Raw genomic sequence first — 17,542 nt, forward strand, 5'->3', positions numbered from 1 at the left:
TGTGCATCACAACAAGATTATGTCGCAGATCCAAATCTTTCCAATACTCCAAGTCCCACAAAGTGGACCTGCGGGTAAACAACAATCTCTCTTCTGTCTTGCCACACTTCTTTTTCCCGCTACCATTACCAGGATGGTTTCCTGGTGTAATATGCCTGACCTTCTCTAATTCCACTTTCAACTTATCGGAGGTGAGCCTCTTTGGCGCATCACGGTTTTCATGCTTTGCATTGAACACATGTCTTCGATATTTTGTAGGACGCGGCTTGTCCTTGGCAAGGAAACGACGGTGTCCAATGTAACAGATCTTGCTAAGTATTGCGTATGACAGCGGATTCCTGTCACAGCGAACATATGCATTATAACCATGTGTCGTTCGCCCTGACATAGTGCCCAAAGCCGGATAATCATGGATGCACAAAATTATAATAGCAAGCGAAAAGAAATCAGCTGGTGGGCTGCTATATAGGACTCGAGTGAGAACACCCTTCCATAGCTGTTGAAGTTCCTCCACAAGAGGCTCCATGAATAAATCAAAATCTTTTACAGGACTTTTTGGACCTGGGATGAGCAAGGCCATCATGTAGTTTGATTTTTTGGTGCAGACATTTGGAGGCATGTTGTAAGGGATAACAAGCACTGGTCACATGTTATATGTGGCGCTCTGGTGGCCAAATGGGTTAAATCCATCTGAAGATAAGCCAAGTTTAATGTTTCTCGGGTCAGTAACAAATTTTTTATGTTTCTGATTGAAGTTTTTCCATTCACTATCATGAGCTGGATGGCTCATTACATTCTGATCTCTATACTCCTGGTTCCTAAAATGCCACAGTAGATCCTCTCTTGTTTCAACATCATGCCCACACGTCTATAGTTTCTCTAAAATCATGTAGCGTTCGTGGCCGAGAGAGGGCCGAAATCGCCGTTCTGGCCCTTTTGTCAAACTTAAGCATGATTTTATATTTTCTACTCCCTCCGTTTCATAATGTAGTGCCTATAGATTTTCTGAGAAATCAAACTTTGCAAACTTTGACCAAGTTTGTAGAGAAAAATATTAAAGTCTACAATAGCAAAAATGTATAATGTGAAACTACATCTAATAATGAATCTACTGATATATGTTTCACACTCTAGATGTAAATATTTTTCTCCACAAACTTGATCAAAGTTTGTGATGTTTGACTTTTCAAAAAATCTATAGTCACTGCATTATGGAACGGAGGGAGTATCAGATCTCTCGGGTAGCCCCCTGCCAGGCTAGTGCTGCCCCGTCCTCCGCCCGCACCCATGGCGCTGCGGCGCCTCGCCCGCCGCCTCGCGCCGGTTCCGTTCCCTCCCCGGCTCCTCCCGCTCCCCAGCCCCGGACACCTCCGCCTCTTCTCCACCGGGGAAAAGGAGCCTCCGCACTTCATGGCCGAGTACCTCGTCTCCACCTGCGGCCTCTCGCCGGCGGCGGCCGCCAAGGCCGCCCCTCGGTTCGCGCACCTGGGCTCTGCGGAGCGGCCCGACGCCGTGCTCGCCTTCCTCCGCTCGCAGGGGCTGGCCAAGGCGCAGGCGCGCGCGATCGTGGCCCGGAAGCCGGCGCTGCTCCTCAGCGACGTGGACGCCACGCTCTCCCCCAAGTTCACCGCCGTGCGCGCGCTCGGCCTGCGCCGCGCCGACGCCGCGCGGCTCTTCGCGCTCTTTCCGGCGGCGCTCACCTACGGCGTCCGCTCCAACCTGCTCCCGCGGGTGCTCTTCTGGCTCGACCTCCTCGGGTCCACCACCTTGCTGATGAAATGGCTGGCCAAGACGTGGCTGCTCAAGTACTCCGTCGACCTGCTCCTGCGGAACCTCGCCGCGCTCCGCCGCCTCGGCATCCCAGACGGCCGCCTGACGGCCGCCGTCCGGCTGCGGCCGACGCTCATCATGCAGTCGCCGGACAAGCTCAGGGCGCTGGTCGGCCGCGTGGAGGATGCCTGCGGCGGGGTGCCGCCCAGCCCCGGGATGTACACGTGGTGCCTCTTCGCGCTGCACAACGTCGGCGACCGCGCCTTCCGGGCCAAGAAGGCGGCCGTGACGCGCGCCCTCGGGTGCACGGACGAGGAGTTCGCCGGCATGTTCAGGCGCGCGCCGTGCTTCGTGTTCGCCCCCGAGGCGCTGCTGCGGCGCAAGGTGGAGTTCCTGCGGGACACCGTCGGGTGCAGCGCCGGGGGCATCGTCAGGAACCCCCTGCTGCTGACGCTGAGCCTCGACGAGCGGATGGCACCGCGGTGCCGCGCCGTCGAGGCCCTGCGGTCCAAGGGCGTGGACATCCGGAAGACGAACATGGTGACCGTAGTGAGACTGCCAGAGGCCATCTTTGTGGAGAGGTACATTCTGAAATACAAGGGAGACGTGCCTGAGCTCCTCGAGCTGTATCGTCAAGCTCGAGCGAAAGGCACAACATAAAACAGGGGTGTCTGTTATCACCATTTCGTTCTGCCATCATGTTTAGGGCAGAACCTGTGCCCAGCCATTTGATTAACATCAACACTTCCTCCGTCCCATAATACAAGAGCGTTTTTGACACTAGTGTCTGATCCATGGTTGTGCATTTTGTGTGGAGTTTGCAACACAGACCGACTTACAATTATGCAACTATTAACTGGCGTTCATCTGAATTTTCAAATCCCATCGTTTGCATCTACCATCCCGACACCGGTCAGGTTTAAGAAAGATACTGAATGTGGCATAACACAGGAGTCTACCGGAACCGGGGAGGGAGAGTTACCATGTTCAAACATGATTCACTTGCTGCAAAGCTGGTTGGATCTGCAATTGCCATCAAAAAGATGAGATCCTAGAGGGAAAGCTCATCATGAACAACGTTTTTCGATTGATCAGAACCAAAATCATATCACCATGATCGTGTCCACATCAGCAGAATATGTTATCTAACCTAATACATTATCACACGGCAGGAATCTTATACACAAAATGCATGCCAATCTTAACTACATTCCCTCTAGCTCGATTCAGAGTTCAGAATTCCTACTAGGAAGGGTGTGGGAGTCCAGCTATCCAGCCTAAGTGCTAGTGTACAATGCCTTCGCTGCTAAGCTCATTTTTCTGCTGCCAGGGCAGGATGCCGCCTTAAACATGCCCAGCTCATAGGCAGCAGCTGATACCAGCTCAAGACGGACCAAAATTGGCTGGAGTATGTGCGCATCTGGGGCACAACTACACCATGTCGGGGAGTCGACGGAGAGGTAACGATGCTGGGAGTCTACTTTGCCGCGTACCAGTTCTGTGCGCATTTTGCATCAACAGCCAGGTCAACCGACAGGATGTTGGTGCCGTAGAAGGGCTTAGACATGCACTCAACCACTATTGCCTTGGCCACCTCAGCCGACTCGGAAGGTCCTTCCAGTATCACCTCGTCGTGCACCTGAAAGGTGTATCTGTCAATTCTGGATGTTGCATTTGAGAAGGAAAAGAAAAGGAACTGCTGCCAGATAAGAAGCAAGAATTGGAACTAGGTGCGGCATGTTCTCGCAGTCAACCAATCTTGAGAACAGACCTATTTTGAGATCATCAAATGCATCCCAGTTTGACCAGATGAAATACCAACAGTGAAGTGGCATAGGCATGACATATACCATACATATTACTCCCTCCGTTCCCAAATATTTGTCTTTCTAGACATTTCAAATGGACTACAACATAGGGATGTATGTACACATATTTTACAGTGTAGATTCACTCATTTTGCTTCGTATGTAGTCACTTGTTGAAATCTCTAGAAAGACAAATATTTGGGAACGGAGGGAGTATTATTTTTAGTATCAAAGGAAAACAAAACTGATGAAAACCCTCCAGTACTATGAAAGTTCATGCATTATTATATATATACCTGCAACAGGAGGGTCCAACCGAGCTCCTTAAGACGGGTATTCCTTTCTATCTCAATCATTGCACACATCGCAACATCTGCTGCACTGCCCTGTGATGTTAAATAAAATACAATTTCAGTTAAATCAAGCTTGATTTTTTTTTATTTGCAATCTAGACAGTACTTACCTGTACAGGAGCATTGATGGCAGCACGCTCGATGTGCTTCCACTGTTTAGAGTTTACAGAAGTAATGTTGGGGAAACGGCGAGATCGTCCAAGCAAAGTATAAACTTCAGACTTCTCATATGCTAATTCTTTCTGTTCCTTTTGCCATGAACGAACTTCTTTTCTGTCGCTGTACCAGAGATCCAGTGTATCATCTGCTTCCCTTTTTGATACCTGCGAAGGCAATGACAGATAAGAACTTACACAATACCCTTAGGAAAGCTACAAGGAAAAGACTACGGTTCTGTTCCATTAATGAGAGATAATTTATAGCTGCATTATGTTAATAAGATAACTATTAAATTTATTGAAAATGTGAGGAGTTTCAACAGTGAATCTAGTGAACATGACTAGTCACTATTTATTTATTTAAGGTCTCTAGTTTGGTCAGTATGAAGTATGAATCCAGTAGTATAAGGCTCTAATACGCTGGTGCATGAACTGAAGTTTGATTTCTTGCTATTAACTGAGAGGTATGTTTGTCAAATTTGTACCTTCCAATCCCGAGCAAGCCCAGCAGCTGTTTTTCCATATGCAATGGAGAAATTGAGCATCTTAGCTTTCCTCCTCTCAGCACCAAATGCATCCTAAATCACAAGACATCAAACTTCGTTCAAATCCAGACAAGTAGCCCAAGCTTTACACTTTCTGTATCCAGATCCGTAGAAATGACACAACATTAAATAGAGCATCGTGTGAACTGAAACAGATTAAAGTTCAGTTCAGGGTATTCAATTTAAGATACAATGCAAAAAGAAGAAAATGAAGTGCAAAAAAGATGCTACATAAAACACCATCTACTTGTAACAAAAACTAAAGCTAAATTCGGGCTGCAAACAGATGCCACACTCGTACAATCCCCAAAAAGGGAAAGTGAAAAAAGCATCAAACGATGAGTGTAAGACAGAGACACCGCATGTAAAAACAGAGCAATCATTAAGAGTGTTCACATAGATGTACACCAATTTAATATTAATAATGGAATTGAGCAATCACAAAATATAAATCCCAAAGGTGAAGCTAATTATAGTATATTCCAAGTGATATGAGTTATGGATTCTGATTCTCCATTGAAGGAGGGTAATCACACTGCTACTGAATGATGGGGAAAGTGAAAGAGGGAAGGAAAACAAATAAAAAATATGGATGCCTGCTAATAATTAATCTTAAGATAAGAGAACAGTCCACTTCTCAATCGTGAATTCTAGCAAAAATTTACTTTCCAGACTTGAAAACAGTTCTAGACGGTTTTAAAGTTAGGGTTGAAAAGTGAACTTTTCTTAGTGCTAGCACTGTAACTTTTAGAAATATTATTGGAACTGGAGTACCTTCAACAATGGCACAGGGGGTTTCTCTTGACCAGGTTGAGGATCCCACTCAAGAAGTACTCTCTTTTCTTCGACAGCCTCACGAATATGCTGGTACATATTCATGGCTGTCCTGGAATGGAAGTCACCGCCAGCTTTGAAGGCATCTAACATACTTCTACAATTAGCAAGATGTGCCAGGATCCTGAGCTCCAGCTGCAGGGAACAGAAGTATGTCTTTTTAACTGGGTCGGTTTTAAAACATTTGGTAATATTTTTTGAGTGATACTAACATACCTGACCATAATCAGCAACAATAAGAGAGTTCCCCGGAGCTGCAACAAAAGCTTGGCGGATTTTGTACCGATCCTTTTCAAGTGCAGGTTGATTCTGCCATGAAGGAATCACCGAGAGTTCAGTAACTTATTTGGGTGGTCTATTGTAAACACTACCAACATCTACAATAACTGCCCTAGAATTTACAGCATCTAAAACCATCTCCTAGATATTTCATCAAATGATGCAGCATGATCAGCTGACACGTGCTTACTTTGATACAGCTCAGTTAATGAATAAAAAGGCCCAATGACCACAGAGCTAGCTTGATTGGGAAAGTTCTACTCCCTCCGTTCCTAAATATTTGTTTTTTTAGGATTTCAAATGGACTATCATATACGGATGTATATAGACACATTTTAGAGTGTAGATTCACTCATTTTGCTTCGTATGTAGTCACTTATTGAAATCTCTAGAAAGACAAATATTTAGGAACGGAGGGAGTATTTAGCAATTGTTTAGTTACTTGAGGAGTGCCTGAATGGACACGCTAATCATCATGAAAACAAATCTATAAACAATTGTAGCAGGTGAAACTTCAAATATCTGCTTGGTCATCCATCTGCATATAGGACCGCAGTAATTAACAACATCAGAACTTTGCTAACCTCGCAGTGCCGCATTGGAGTATCAGAAGCTGACACAATTTGAACTACAGAACCATACATGAAGTATAACTATCACATATTGAAGCCCTATTCTGAAAATTTACTTCCATATTGTAAATATGCAGATAGACTGTAAATATTCAGACTAAGTCTTGACCTCGAGAACTACATTATATAACACGGGCATGCAAAAACACCGACGACAAAAATGCAAAAGACAGTAACCTGTAAATTCGGCGCCCTTGCTGACAAACGTCCAGTTTCAGTGTTGATATTTAAGGAACAGTGGATCCTCCCCTCCTTACAGGATATACGATTTCCCTGTGCGAACAAGAAAGATATTTATCATTAACAACCAGACAGACAAGTAGGATGACAGTAGCCACTAGAACCAAACTGGCACATATTGTCACTGAAGAGGGACAACTACAGCAACCCACATTACAATAAGTGGAGCCACCTCACCTGTAAGGGTAGAATAAAATTTGATATCAATGAATCTATAGAGCAGATCTCGCAGAGAGCTGCAATGGCATAACATGCTTCCTTTCCTTCCTTTCCACCTCCAAATGCTTTGTATGCAGTGCCATACGAGGTAGCGTCTTCTATGTCATCCACAGAAATTTCTGAATCACTGACATATTCATCATCCTCTGCATCCTCCGTTGTGTAAAGATCAGTTTTCAATTTCCCAGCCAAACTTCTCAAAGCATCGCCACTGACTGAAGGCCAGCCGCTTGCAGTGAATACCTCAGGTTTTAGACCTTCCACAATACTGCAAATTTCAATTGTGCGATACTTTGGAGCCTTCTTGCCCTCTGTAACTGTGTTGACATCATTTGGGACTTTCAAAGTCCTACTCTTTGGCAAAAATTCACCAGGGTTGCGTCTGCAGAATGATTTACAGATTTAGTAAGAACAAGGGTTGCATGCAAAAAAAAAATGTCTAGTCTAGATACAAAAGGTAGACACAGCAAGTCACACTTCTATCTCTTTTTCTTCCCAGTGATTTTAAAGGCACATGGCTCATACCAATCGGAGTTCAAACACATGTGGGATGATAAACATGTCTACATGAATAAATTGACTAAACAATGGGTCAGGGTCAGTGCCTACTTTAACTACGTCCTGACAAAGATCCTTATGTCAGATATTTCCAGAGAATTGTAGCATTATTTATACTCCCTCTGTAAAGAAATATAAGAGCGTTTAGAACACTACTTCAGTGATCTAAAACGCTCTTATATATCTTTACGGAGGGAGTACATCAAAAACAAATATATCAACAAAGAGAAGAGAACAGGGTGATGATTGTACCTATTTTCTATGCCACCAAAGAAGAGTTGGCGAATCTGGGTATCACTATTAACATTCATGTACTTTGCATCAGGGCAATATTTAGATGCCCATTTCTGAAATTTATCTGCAGCTACTTTTCGCTGTGCAACAGCAACTTTTTCAATCTCTGACAGGTAAGCACGGTCAACAAGCATTCCAGCTGTTTCCATTTTTACAAGAATAGCGCCGAAAGGACGCCAGTACTCCTCGTAGAAATCATACAATGAACCTCTGGGGCAACCATCAAACGACCAGTGCTTTTTTTCAAGCTTACTTTTCAAGCTTTCATAAAGCCTCAAGGTACTCACTGAATCTAAAGAAGAATAGCTGATCCACAGCTCTCTATCCTCTCTTTGCAAAACCTCAACAGACTCTATGGTAGTAATTTTTCCTTCGGAGCCATCTTTTTTAATCTTTTTCCTGCCAAAGATGGTTTTCATTGATCTCTTTCCAATCTTTTGTAGTTCCTTTGGGACCACACCCATGACTCTGCTATCATTTGTGAGTCCTTCGAGTGAATATCCTCCATCAAGTCTTCTCGAAGAGTCCCAAAGCCGTGCGAGATGCATTGTATCAGCATGAAATCCAGCAACTTTGATTCCATAGTTCTCAATTACATGTTTATCGAAACTATAGTTGTGCCATACCTAGATGATGAGGAAAATGAGACGTTTGCTTTAGAAAACTCAAGAAGCTAAAAATGTAGATGTGTAATCACATAAGTTCATATAAGTAGTAAGGTTAGCTACAAACAATAAAAGAAAGTAACATCAGTCTGGAGTGAGGCAGCACATTTAATATTCAACAAAATGATCTGTGCATTTAGCTTAAACAGCTGATCGTGATGCAATCACACATTTCCTCAACTAGTTCTGTAATTGCCAACTTGTGATAATAATCTTGTTATTTTCTCCATTTGTAAAGCATCAGGCATATAAAAGGAGAGCAAACAAGCCCAAATGCATCTCCTTGCACCAGAAAGAAAAGCAAGCAAGAAAGATGCACCTTCCGGATCGCTGAATCTTCAAAGAAGGGAACAAACTCCATGAGGACATCCCTTTCACCATCCAGTACATCCACCCAAATGCATGTTTTACCATTTCCAAAATCAGCTTCAGCATCAGAGCTGGCAGAATAGATGCTAAAGCATGTGACATCTCCATGGCCAACTGGTGTCTCTTGTTTAACATCAATATTTGACACCTGCATAGCATTGTGCTCTCATGAATTATGATGCTAGCTAGAAACCAGCATGCGCTCAAAATGCAAGAACTTTTCAATATAGCTCAGTTTCCTGTACTATTATATATCATTGAATCAAGGTGACTGGGGACAAACTAATGCCGTTTATGATTAATGAGGACACCCATGACTTTTGCCCTTTGTTTGGCATGGATAGAGAGAACTAAGAAGTAGCATAACTGCATCTGAAATATCTGGTGTAGGGTGTGCAATCATATGTAGAACCATGACACCACATGGTAAAGGGGGGCTGTTTCAGGTAAAAACTAGTATCTAGTGTCGAGTTGAAAATGTTGATATTAGGCAACAAGTAATTACAGAAAAAAGTGAACATAACCAATGTAGTCAAGAATGGTTTTTATGCTTTACCTCTGTGTCACATGCATGAATAAAGCTCTTGTACTTTGTGGTAAGTAGCTGAACAACACTCCTAGCTGATTCAACGGTGTCGACCACCAGAACTTTGTCGTAGATGGTAGCAAGAGCCTCCCGTGCATCTTTAGCCTCCTTGGACAAGGGGGCTTTAGCTGGAGGAGGCTGTACCGCTGTCTTGGCTGTGCATTCATGCTCAGCTTCATTATAACCATCTATAGCCAAGTCATTAAACTGAGGGCTCTTCTTGACTTTACGAATCTTAGGGCTCCTTTTGACTTTACCAGTAGTTAGCAGAGAATCATCAATCTCGGAGCCAGTAGGCCAATGCATCTCCACCTCAGAACCACTTGGCCTGTTTGGCAGTTTGATGTCATCATTAACCACAGTTTTGGCTGTGCATTCATGCTCAACTTCATCATAATCATCAGCCTTGCCACCAAACTGCAGGCCCTTTTTGACTTGATGAATATTTGGCAGAGAAGCGTCAATTTTGGAACCATTAGGCCATTGGATTTCCACTTCGGAGTCACTAGACCTGTTTAGCGATTTGATGTCATAATCCACAGCACTGGTCAGTGCTGACACAGCACCTGCAGTGGGACTCATCACATGTTGCTTTGCCAATTCCATATTGGCATGTCTATTTGCAAGAGAGTTAGGAGCCATTCTTTCTCTTACACTGTACAATGGAGACTGGTTGGAGGTCTTGCAATCTTCCAAGGGATCATGATGAAGATTTCCTGATCGCAGAGCGTAACCATTATAAACATTGTTCATGACAGCATTGGTGGTTTTGATAGAACATATCCTCTTGCTCTCCTCTTTCCATTCTTGCGCACTGCTTTGCACGTTGAAGTTGAGATATACTCCGGGCCTGAAGGCGCTATTGTCTTTGATTCCAAGGCCAGAACTGTGAGAGTATCCCTGCCTGCCAGTCATAATCATTTCTGAAGTTAGGGACAGAACACCAGAGCAATGCATCAAACTTAATATAGTTCAAATGTCAGTCCCAAAGGAGAAGATCCAACAGTTCAAATAGCTCAAACGTCGCCCCAGGGGGGCGACAGATGCAATGTAACAGTTCAGTTAAAACCCATACAGAGTACAAAAACTATGTACAGCAAGGAGTACCAAATGCTAGCTCACTGTTCTCCTCTGGGTCGAATGTCAGCCCAGAGGGGAAGATGGAACAGCTCAAATAGCTCAAACGTCACCCCCTTCCAGCAATGCAATGGTTCAATTCGAAGCGATAATAAAGGCTACAAGAAAATATGTACAGCAATGAGCACCAAATGGTAGCTCGCTGTCTCGGTCATCTCCGCATTTGTTCGTAAAAAATAATTAGCGTTAACTCAGAAGATGACACGCTACCCTTCCAGCAAAAACACCATACAATCAATCAGAGCAATGCATCGCCGTCAGCGCCAGCATCGGCCTAACCTAAAGCAACACCCAATCCAATCGCCCTAAGCATCGCGTACGAGCCAACAATAAATGTATGATTGACACCCACCACCATCGCACCATATCGCGCCATCGCGCAAGCATATGCGGCCAATAAGCGCGGGCTTTACAGGAATAATTAATTAAATAAACAGGCAGCAGCAGTAATTAATTAAAAACAAAAAATGCTACGGGAACAGGGGGGGCGAGGGCGAGGGGTAGTACCTCCTGCCGCCGACGAAGGGCGAGGCGCGGCGGTGGCGGCGGAGGAGGGGGGAGGGCGGCCAGAGGGGCGCGGAGCAGGGGCACCTCCGGAGCTGCGCGGGCACGGGCGCCGGCGCGGCCATGGCCAGGGAGCTGACGAGCCGCCTCAGCCTGCCCCCGCCTCCTCCGCCGAGCCCTCCCGCTCCCCCGCCGCCGCAACCGAAGCCGCAGGGCGCCGTGTTGGGCAACCTCGGCTATGGGCAGGCGGCGGCGCGCGCGAGCATCAACGAGCCGCCGTCCCTTCGGGGCCCTGCGAGGGAGACGCGAGCAGGAGAGCGGCGGCGAGCGAGAGGAGGAGGAGGGGGAGAGGAGGCGGGGGTTTGGGGGCGGGGGGATAGGGGGGAGGGGAAGGGAGAGGCAGGGTTTACGGCCGCGCGAGGGCGGGGGGAATCCACCCCGTATCTGTGGCCGCTGTGGCCGCGCAGCGGGGACAGCGTCAGCGCTGGCGCGGTGTCCTCGGCCCTCTTTTTTCTTTTCCTTTGCCGCCTCTACGTGCACACGCTCGCCGCACCCAAAGTCCCAAACATGGCTCCCAATCTTTTTCTTTTCCGAGTGCTGTGCTCTCGATCGGGCCTCGAGGCGTTTGTGATGGATGGGCGTTGTGGCTTTTTAGATGGTTTTTAGTGGGTGCGTCGTGGTTTTTTAGGGGGTTTATTTAGTGGGTGCCATTGGATGTTTGGAGCATTAGTTTAGTGGTGGTGGAATGGTGGATGATGGAGGGCGTTGCGGTTGATTGGAAATTTGTCCATTTTGAATTTGTAAAGATGAATGAGACAACGTGACATTTTTGGATGGCTTCATTTTTCAATCCGGACGACACGGGGTTCGCCGACAGAATATAGGCAATCTAATAAATTGACGTGTTGTGATTTGATCGTGGCCCGGCTGGGTTAAGTTTCTTGCGGCATGGTTGCTCGCCCTCTCCTGAATTTATTTCGGAATTTAATGGAGTTATTACTTTAGTGTCAAGCGATGTGTCTTAAAATCTTTTTGCAAAAAAGGGGAAAAAATATGTGTGCAACTTTTCTTATGTGGTGCCAAGAAATATGGTGGTTGTATTGCATATAATTCAGTAAGATTAGGAATCAACATGTGCAGATGATAGCTAAAGACAACCGTCTATGCATCGCGGATGACTTAAAACGGTGTGCTAGTTGTTGGTAGATACATGAATAGCCCCAAATGGGCACCACTCTTGCTATAAAAACCGCCAACCCTTGTTTTTGATATACGACCATGTACTTTTCATCATTTTTTGGTCCACCGGCTTCAGTATCAGTAAATTGTGGTCCCTCGAGTGCAATATCTAAATTTGGTCCTTTCATCACATTGAGAGTGGTTTTAATGATGATCTGATGTCATTTAGCATAAGTAGTAGTCAAGCCGACAAAATAAGTTAACAGGAAAATAGAAAAACAGGGAGGAGGATAGTTTGATATATTTTTTTGGTAACTCAACTGGTTGTAGAAGGAAAAGGGGGGTATCTTAAAACAACCAAAAAAGAAAAGAAATAACAAAATGATTTTTACTGGGAAAAATGGGACAAATTCTGGAAAATACAAAAGATTACAAGAAAGATATATCCATCTAGGATAATGAATTCTATGAGGTGAAGAAAAATAGAAAGAATATCAAGAATTTTAGAAGAAAATATAGTCACAAAAGAAATAAAATCTCTAGTAATATATGAGATTTCTTGTTAAAACGTGAAGTAACTCTATCGATTTCCATGGTTTTCTAGAATATTTCTGGTTGTTGGGGAAATTTCTGCCTTTTTAGAAGATTTAGATGGTGCTTTGAGGTTTTTTAGAGGCTTTTGGATGATTTTTGCTTCTTAATCTGGATAGCACGAGGTTCACCGACATAATAGAGGCAGACTAGTAAATAGATCTGCATGGACATTTTTCATGGAGCCAAAAAAAATCTTGATAATGCATTGTCGGCTGGTAAGATTAAGAAGCATAACCATCAAATGATAATTAGGGGAAAATGTATAGGCATCACCAATGACTTGAAATGATATATAAGTAGCACCAAACAATCATCAACTTCTCTACAAAATGTCAATCTTATTTCAATATTGGATCAATATATGTTATGTTATTTTTTTTGTCTATCAATCATACTTGGTTTGTTGACTTAGTGTCAGAACCATCAAGATCCCATTTGCCAAATTGAAAGTGTCTTCATAGTGACGGTTCAACATAAAAAAACTGATGGGGAAATAGGGAGGGGAGGATAGTTTTTTCTATGTAAGTCTATTTTAGAAGGAAAAAGGATGAAAGTTAATAAAGGAAATGAATACAAAAATGACATTCAGGAAAAAAATATAAAAATGTAAATGAATATTTACAAGGAAAGATATAGTGTAAGGCAAATAATGAGCTTGAAGGGCAATATAAAGAATAACAAGAAAATTATAACGAACCCACAGAAAAACCTAACATATACGAGGATTATTGTAAAAAGAAATACTTAGTAGTTTTATAGAATTGCATCGGTTTTCTAGAATATTCCTGATTGTTGTGAATTTACAAAATTCATAATAGCTTAACTGGAATTTTATATTTTCCCCCAAATTTGGGAGTTTTGTATTTTTTTTATTTTGCTTCATTTTTCTTTATTGCTAGCAAACCATTCGTAAATCGGGAGGTTGTCGTCATCAAAACTGGTTTAAGGGGTAAAATCCAAATGGTTTTACACTTGAGGGGCCAGTATTTATAGTGTTGCAATAGAGCGACCTAAATTAAACTTTGCCAATATTTGAAGGGCCAAATTGTACCTTTTCCTTTCATATATAGAATCAAGCCAGGTTACAAATAGTCATGTGCTTATGTACGATCGACGTCAAAATCCGTACATTCTAAGTTTTGAAAGGAAAAAAATACTTACTTTGTGGGAAGAATATGGTGTAAGACTTTATGTTAGAAAGGATATCCTCTCTTTTTCCACAACACATGAAACGACAAATATTTTTACCTAAAGTTTGGGGTCCACACCTCAACCCTACAAGGTTTTTTGGAAGAAAAAATAGTCTAAGGTAGTTTATCTTTTGCAATGCTAGGTGCAGGTTTTCGGCTTAGTCCACTACTGACAGTGTTTTTTGGTATCATCCTGCAGTACAGTAAGCAAAAAATAAAAGACTCATGTAAAATCATAAAAGATGACAACTATTTTTAGGGTTCATCTATGTCTAAATCGATTGATATTTTTTCCATATATTTCCAAAAAGTGATACTTAGCGTGTGCCAAAGATTTTGCAGATATTTCAAGAATTCGTCCAATTAACCAGTTAACTTGCCGATTAATCCCTACTCGTAGGGTCACCGAGTAGCCGATAAACTGATAAACCGTCTGATTAACTGATTAGCCTATTAATTCCCTACCCGCCAACCAACCGAGCAGCTACCTGTTAATGATTTTCTTAACAATAAACCGAGCAGCTATCTTAAACCAACAATCAACAAAAGATTTGGTAGATATAACAAGTGTTTCATGTGCTCCAAAATAGCCAGCTAGCTAGCCACCGAGTCATAATTTACAAAATGCCGTCATATCATCATGGTGATCGAACACCAGCATAAAAATTCACATATAACTAGATCGGCATATTACTCTGCACCATCTGCATCTGCATCAGCCGTGTGTGCGTGCGCGTGGGAAATCATCTCAGCTGAGCTGAGCTAGCTTGAGGGGACGGGGTAGCACTTGCCCTTGCACATGCAGCGGTAGACCATGGGGCAGGGCTCGGCGATGGAGCACTTGAAGCTGACCATGACGCGGTTGCACGGCTTGCAGGCGCCGCACGCGTGCGTGCAGTCCGGCAGGCTCGACCCCGTCCCGTACACCTCCTCCTGCAGGAACCCCTTCTCCTCCGTCGCCGTCGCCGCACCAGGCGCCTGCCCCGGCCGTGCACGCTGCACTGCCGGTTTCGCATCAGCATCATCTGCCAGAATGTGATTCAAGTTAGATTCATATTCCCATGCGAAGAAGATGGCATTGCACATAGAGATCATTCATGCGGTTGAACTTACCGGGGCCCGGTCTGATGCCATCAGCCGTGGCAGCGAGCAGCAAGACGGCCGCGAGGAGGAGAAGAAGGGGGTGAACGCGGTGAACTCGGGCGGCAGGACCGTGCCTCTTCGTCATCTTCCCAAGAATCCCGCGTGCGCGCGTACCAAGAGCTCGCGCCGGTACGGTGCACGGTGACACTCAAGAGCTGCCTGCTTTGGAGGGCACGGTGCAACGCGACGTACTCTAGAGCAGGAGCAGGCTGCGGGGGAGTACACGGAGGACGCGCCCCGCGCACATATATACCCGCGTCGGGCGCGGCCATTGATGCGGGACGCGCGCGCGCATGCACGCAGCGGCAGCCGCGGGGATCTTTGATTGTGCGTCACATGATCCCCGGCACGCCCCCGGCGGCTCGAACTCCATCACACGGATCCAGTGACCCGCTGCCCTGCCTGCCACCGCTGCGCCGGGACAGTTTCGCAGGCGGGCGAGGCAGTCAGAGAGAGAGGGAGAGAGAGACAAGCCATTAAACGGTTCGCCTCCTGGCGCGGATACGCGCAGAGCGCCTTCATTAATGGCGCACGGGCATGGCCACGCCGCCACGGCCTCGGAGCACGGCGGGAAAACCGCCGAGTGCTCGCTCGTTTGAATTTCATTTCACGGCGAGCCCGCCCGCTAGCGCCAGCCAGCGTCGACGGCCGGCCCACCGCGCGCGCGTGAGGCGGCCACCGTCGTCGTGGCCGCGCGGGAGCCTTCAATGAAGCCGAGCTCATTTACTCTGCTTTCGCCCGCGCCCCCGTGTCCGTCGACGACCCACCGCGCGCGCGTGACCCTCATGAGCTCTGCCTGCCGTCCTCTGCGCTCTGAGAGATACTGTGCGCGTACGTCTGGGCAGGCTTTGGCTGCAACTGGAGTGGAACAGGACCTGCTCATGGATTAGTTAATGGCCATCCATCCGTGAGTAGAGAGAGTGAAGTGCTGGCCGGCGGGCGATGGTCCCGTGGAATCCACAACAGCTAACTGTTATGCTATGAGAAAAGCAGGGAATAATCAGGTCCAGTTCTTGGCATAGACGACGAGAGTGGAAATGGCAGGTTTTCGTGATTTCCCACGCAGAAATCCAACTGACAGCCCCAACTAATCGGCTCGTATACATGGGCATGCCGAAGACCACCGTAGATTATTACTAGTATTCAGTATATTTATAGGACTAAAATATACTCCGTATTTTCGTGCAAAGAGTGCCGTCGGCTTGACGTACCTTGTACAACTGAAGAACGTTTTCAACATCGTATAAGTAAGGTATAGTACTGAGTCCTACACCAACCGGATCCTTGGCGCAATGGTAGCGCGTCTGACTCCAGATCAGAAGGTTGCGTGTTCGATTCACGTAGGGTTCAATCCCTGAACGAATCCGGATTCCTTTTTAGTTTTTACTACTTCAGCAATCTATTAAATTGTTTTCTTCTTACAAGCCATTTCTTAAAACCTGCAACTGATGCATCCTAGGACGTGAAACGCTAAGGCGGCAGGAGGCGATCGTCTAGGCGACTGCTTCTCTGCGCTAGGGTTAGGGTTTCGACGCTCCGGGGTGGTTGGAATACGGCGAGGAACAGGGCGGCGACGGCGTCCCCCTGGGTTGCGGCTGGTGTGCTTGCGTCCCCGCGCTTTGGAGAGGATCTCATGGCGGGGGAAGCAGGAGGAGGAAAGGATGTGGCTAGGGCAAGTAAGACGACACCGAAACAATCTACAATGGTGGCGGCTACGCCACCGGCGAAGAAACCTGATGGATCTGCTTCGGGGGTGGCCGACAAATCTCCGAAAGAGTGCAGGACACCGGATCCGGCCGCAAGCCTTTCGGCAAGGTTAGGAGGTATGGTTCTCATGGATAAAGAGGAGGAAGGTTTTGTGTTTGAAGATCCAAGTCCACAGATTCGTAAAGATTTTCGTTGGTCAGCTGTGGGCAAGGTTTGCTCTCCCCGTCCAATGAAGATGTCGGTCGTGGAGAAAACCATGCCAAGAGCATGGAGCTTGCATAGGGAAGCAAAATTTGCAGAGATAGGACCCAATATCTTTGAGGTTCACTTTGGATCGGAGGGGGATTACATGCATGTCATACATAACGGCCCATGGCAGTTTGACTTCAGCGTATTGGTGATGAAAAAATATGAGGGCGATAAGAGGCCATCGGAGATGATATTTGATAAAATTGATGTCTGGGGGAGGATTGCTGATTTGCCGCCTGATAAGAGAACAGAAGTTTTTGGTAAAGCCTTGGGTGACTGGCTGGGAGAGACGGTCAAGGTAGATGTGGATAAAGAAGGTATGGCTCGGGGTCAGAACTTCAGAATCAGAACGAGGATCTCTGTTTTTGAGCCGTTGGTCAAAGGCATTTTTCTGAAGAAGAACAAGGAGGACAAGGAAAAAACATGGTTTGACTTCTACTATGAGAAGGTCGCGCACTTTTGTTTTGATTGTGGAAGACTGGTCCATGTGGGAGGAGAATGTGAGCCCCGGTGGACTCAACTTCGCAGT

General features: G+C 45.7%; 3 protein-coding genes and 1 non-coding gene across 4 annotated transcripts; 2 read left to right on the forward strand and 2 right to left on the reverse strand.

Moving 5' to 3' along the window:
• The first annotated feature begins 1,235 nt into the window (after nt 1-1,235).
• LOC119368672 lies at nt 1,236-2,590 on the forward strand. Its single transcript, XM_037633864.1, has one exon. It carries the CDS (start codon nt 1,288-1,290, stop codon nt 2,428-2,430), a length of 1,143 nt encoding a protein of 380 aa, XP_037489761.1. The 5' UTR covers nt 1,236-1,287; the 3' UTR covers nt 2,431-2,590.
• Nucleotides 2,591-2,805: 215 nt separating this feature from the next.
• LOC119366166 (DNA polymerase I A, chloroplastic-like) lies at nt 2,806-11,308 on the reverse strand. The gene is made up of 12 exons (XM_037631857.1): nt 10,955-11,308; nt 9,281-10,214; nt 8,675-8,872; nt 7,649-8,316; nt 6,797-7,220; nt 6,557-6,652; nt 5,685-5,777; nt 5,409-5,603; nt 4,575-4,667; nt 4,042-4,254; nt 3,875-3,964; nt 2,806-3,409 (listed from the first exon to the last, which is right to left on the reverse strand). The coding sequence occupies exons 1-12, from the start codon at nt 11,074-11,076 to the stop codon at nt 3,248-3,250; spliced, it is 3,288 nt and encodes a 1,095-aa protein (XP_037487754.1). The 5' UTR covers nt 11,077-11,308; the 3' UTR covers nt 2,806-3,247.
• Nucleotides 11,309-14,473: 3,165 nt separating this feature from the next.
• On the reverse strand, nt 14,474-15,261 carry LOC119368674. The gene is made up of 2 exons (XM_037633865.1): nt 15,028-15,261; nt 14,474-14,939 (listed from the first exon to the last, which is right to left on the reverse strand). Exons 1-2 carry the CDS (start codon nt 15,140-15,142, stop codon nt 14,677-14,679), a joined length of 378 nt encoding a protein of 125 aa, XP_037489762.1. The 5' UTR covers nt 15,143-15,261; the 3' UTR covers nt 14,474-14,676.
• Nucleotides 15,262-16,335: 1,074 nt separating this feature from the next.
• TRNAW-CCA lies at nt 16,336-16,407 on the forward strand. The gene has a single exon. It is a non-coding gene; the product is annotated as a tRNA-Trp (tRNA).
• Nucleotides 16,408-17,542: the final 1,135 nt, after the last annotated feature.

The sequence above is a fragment of the Triticum dicoccoides genome, chromosome 2B (genome assembly GCF_002162155.2).
Source record: "Triticum dicoccoides isolate Atlit2015 ecotype Zavitan chromosome 2B, WEW_v2.0, whole genome shotgun sequence".
NCBI lineage: Eukaryota > Viridiplantae > Streptophyta > Magnoliopsida > Poales > Poaceae > Triticum > Triticum dicoccoides.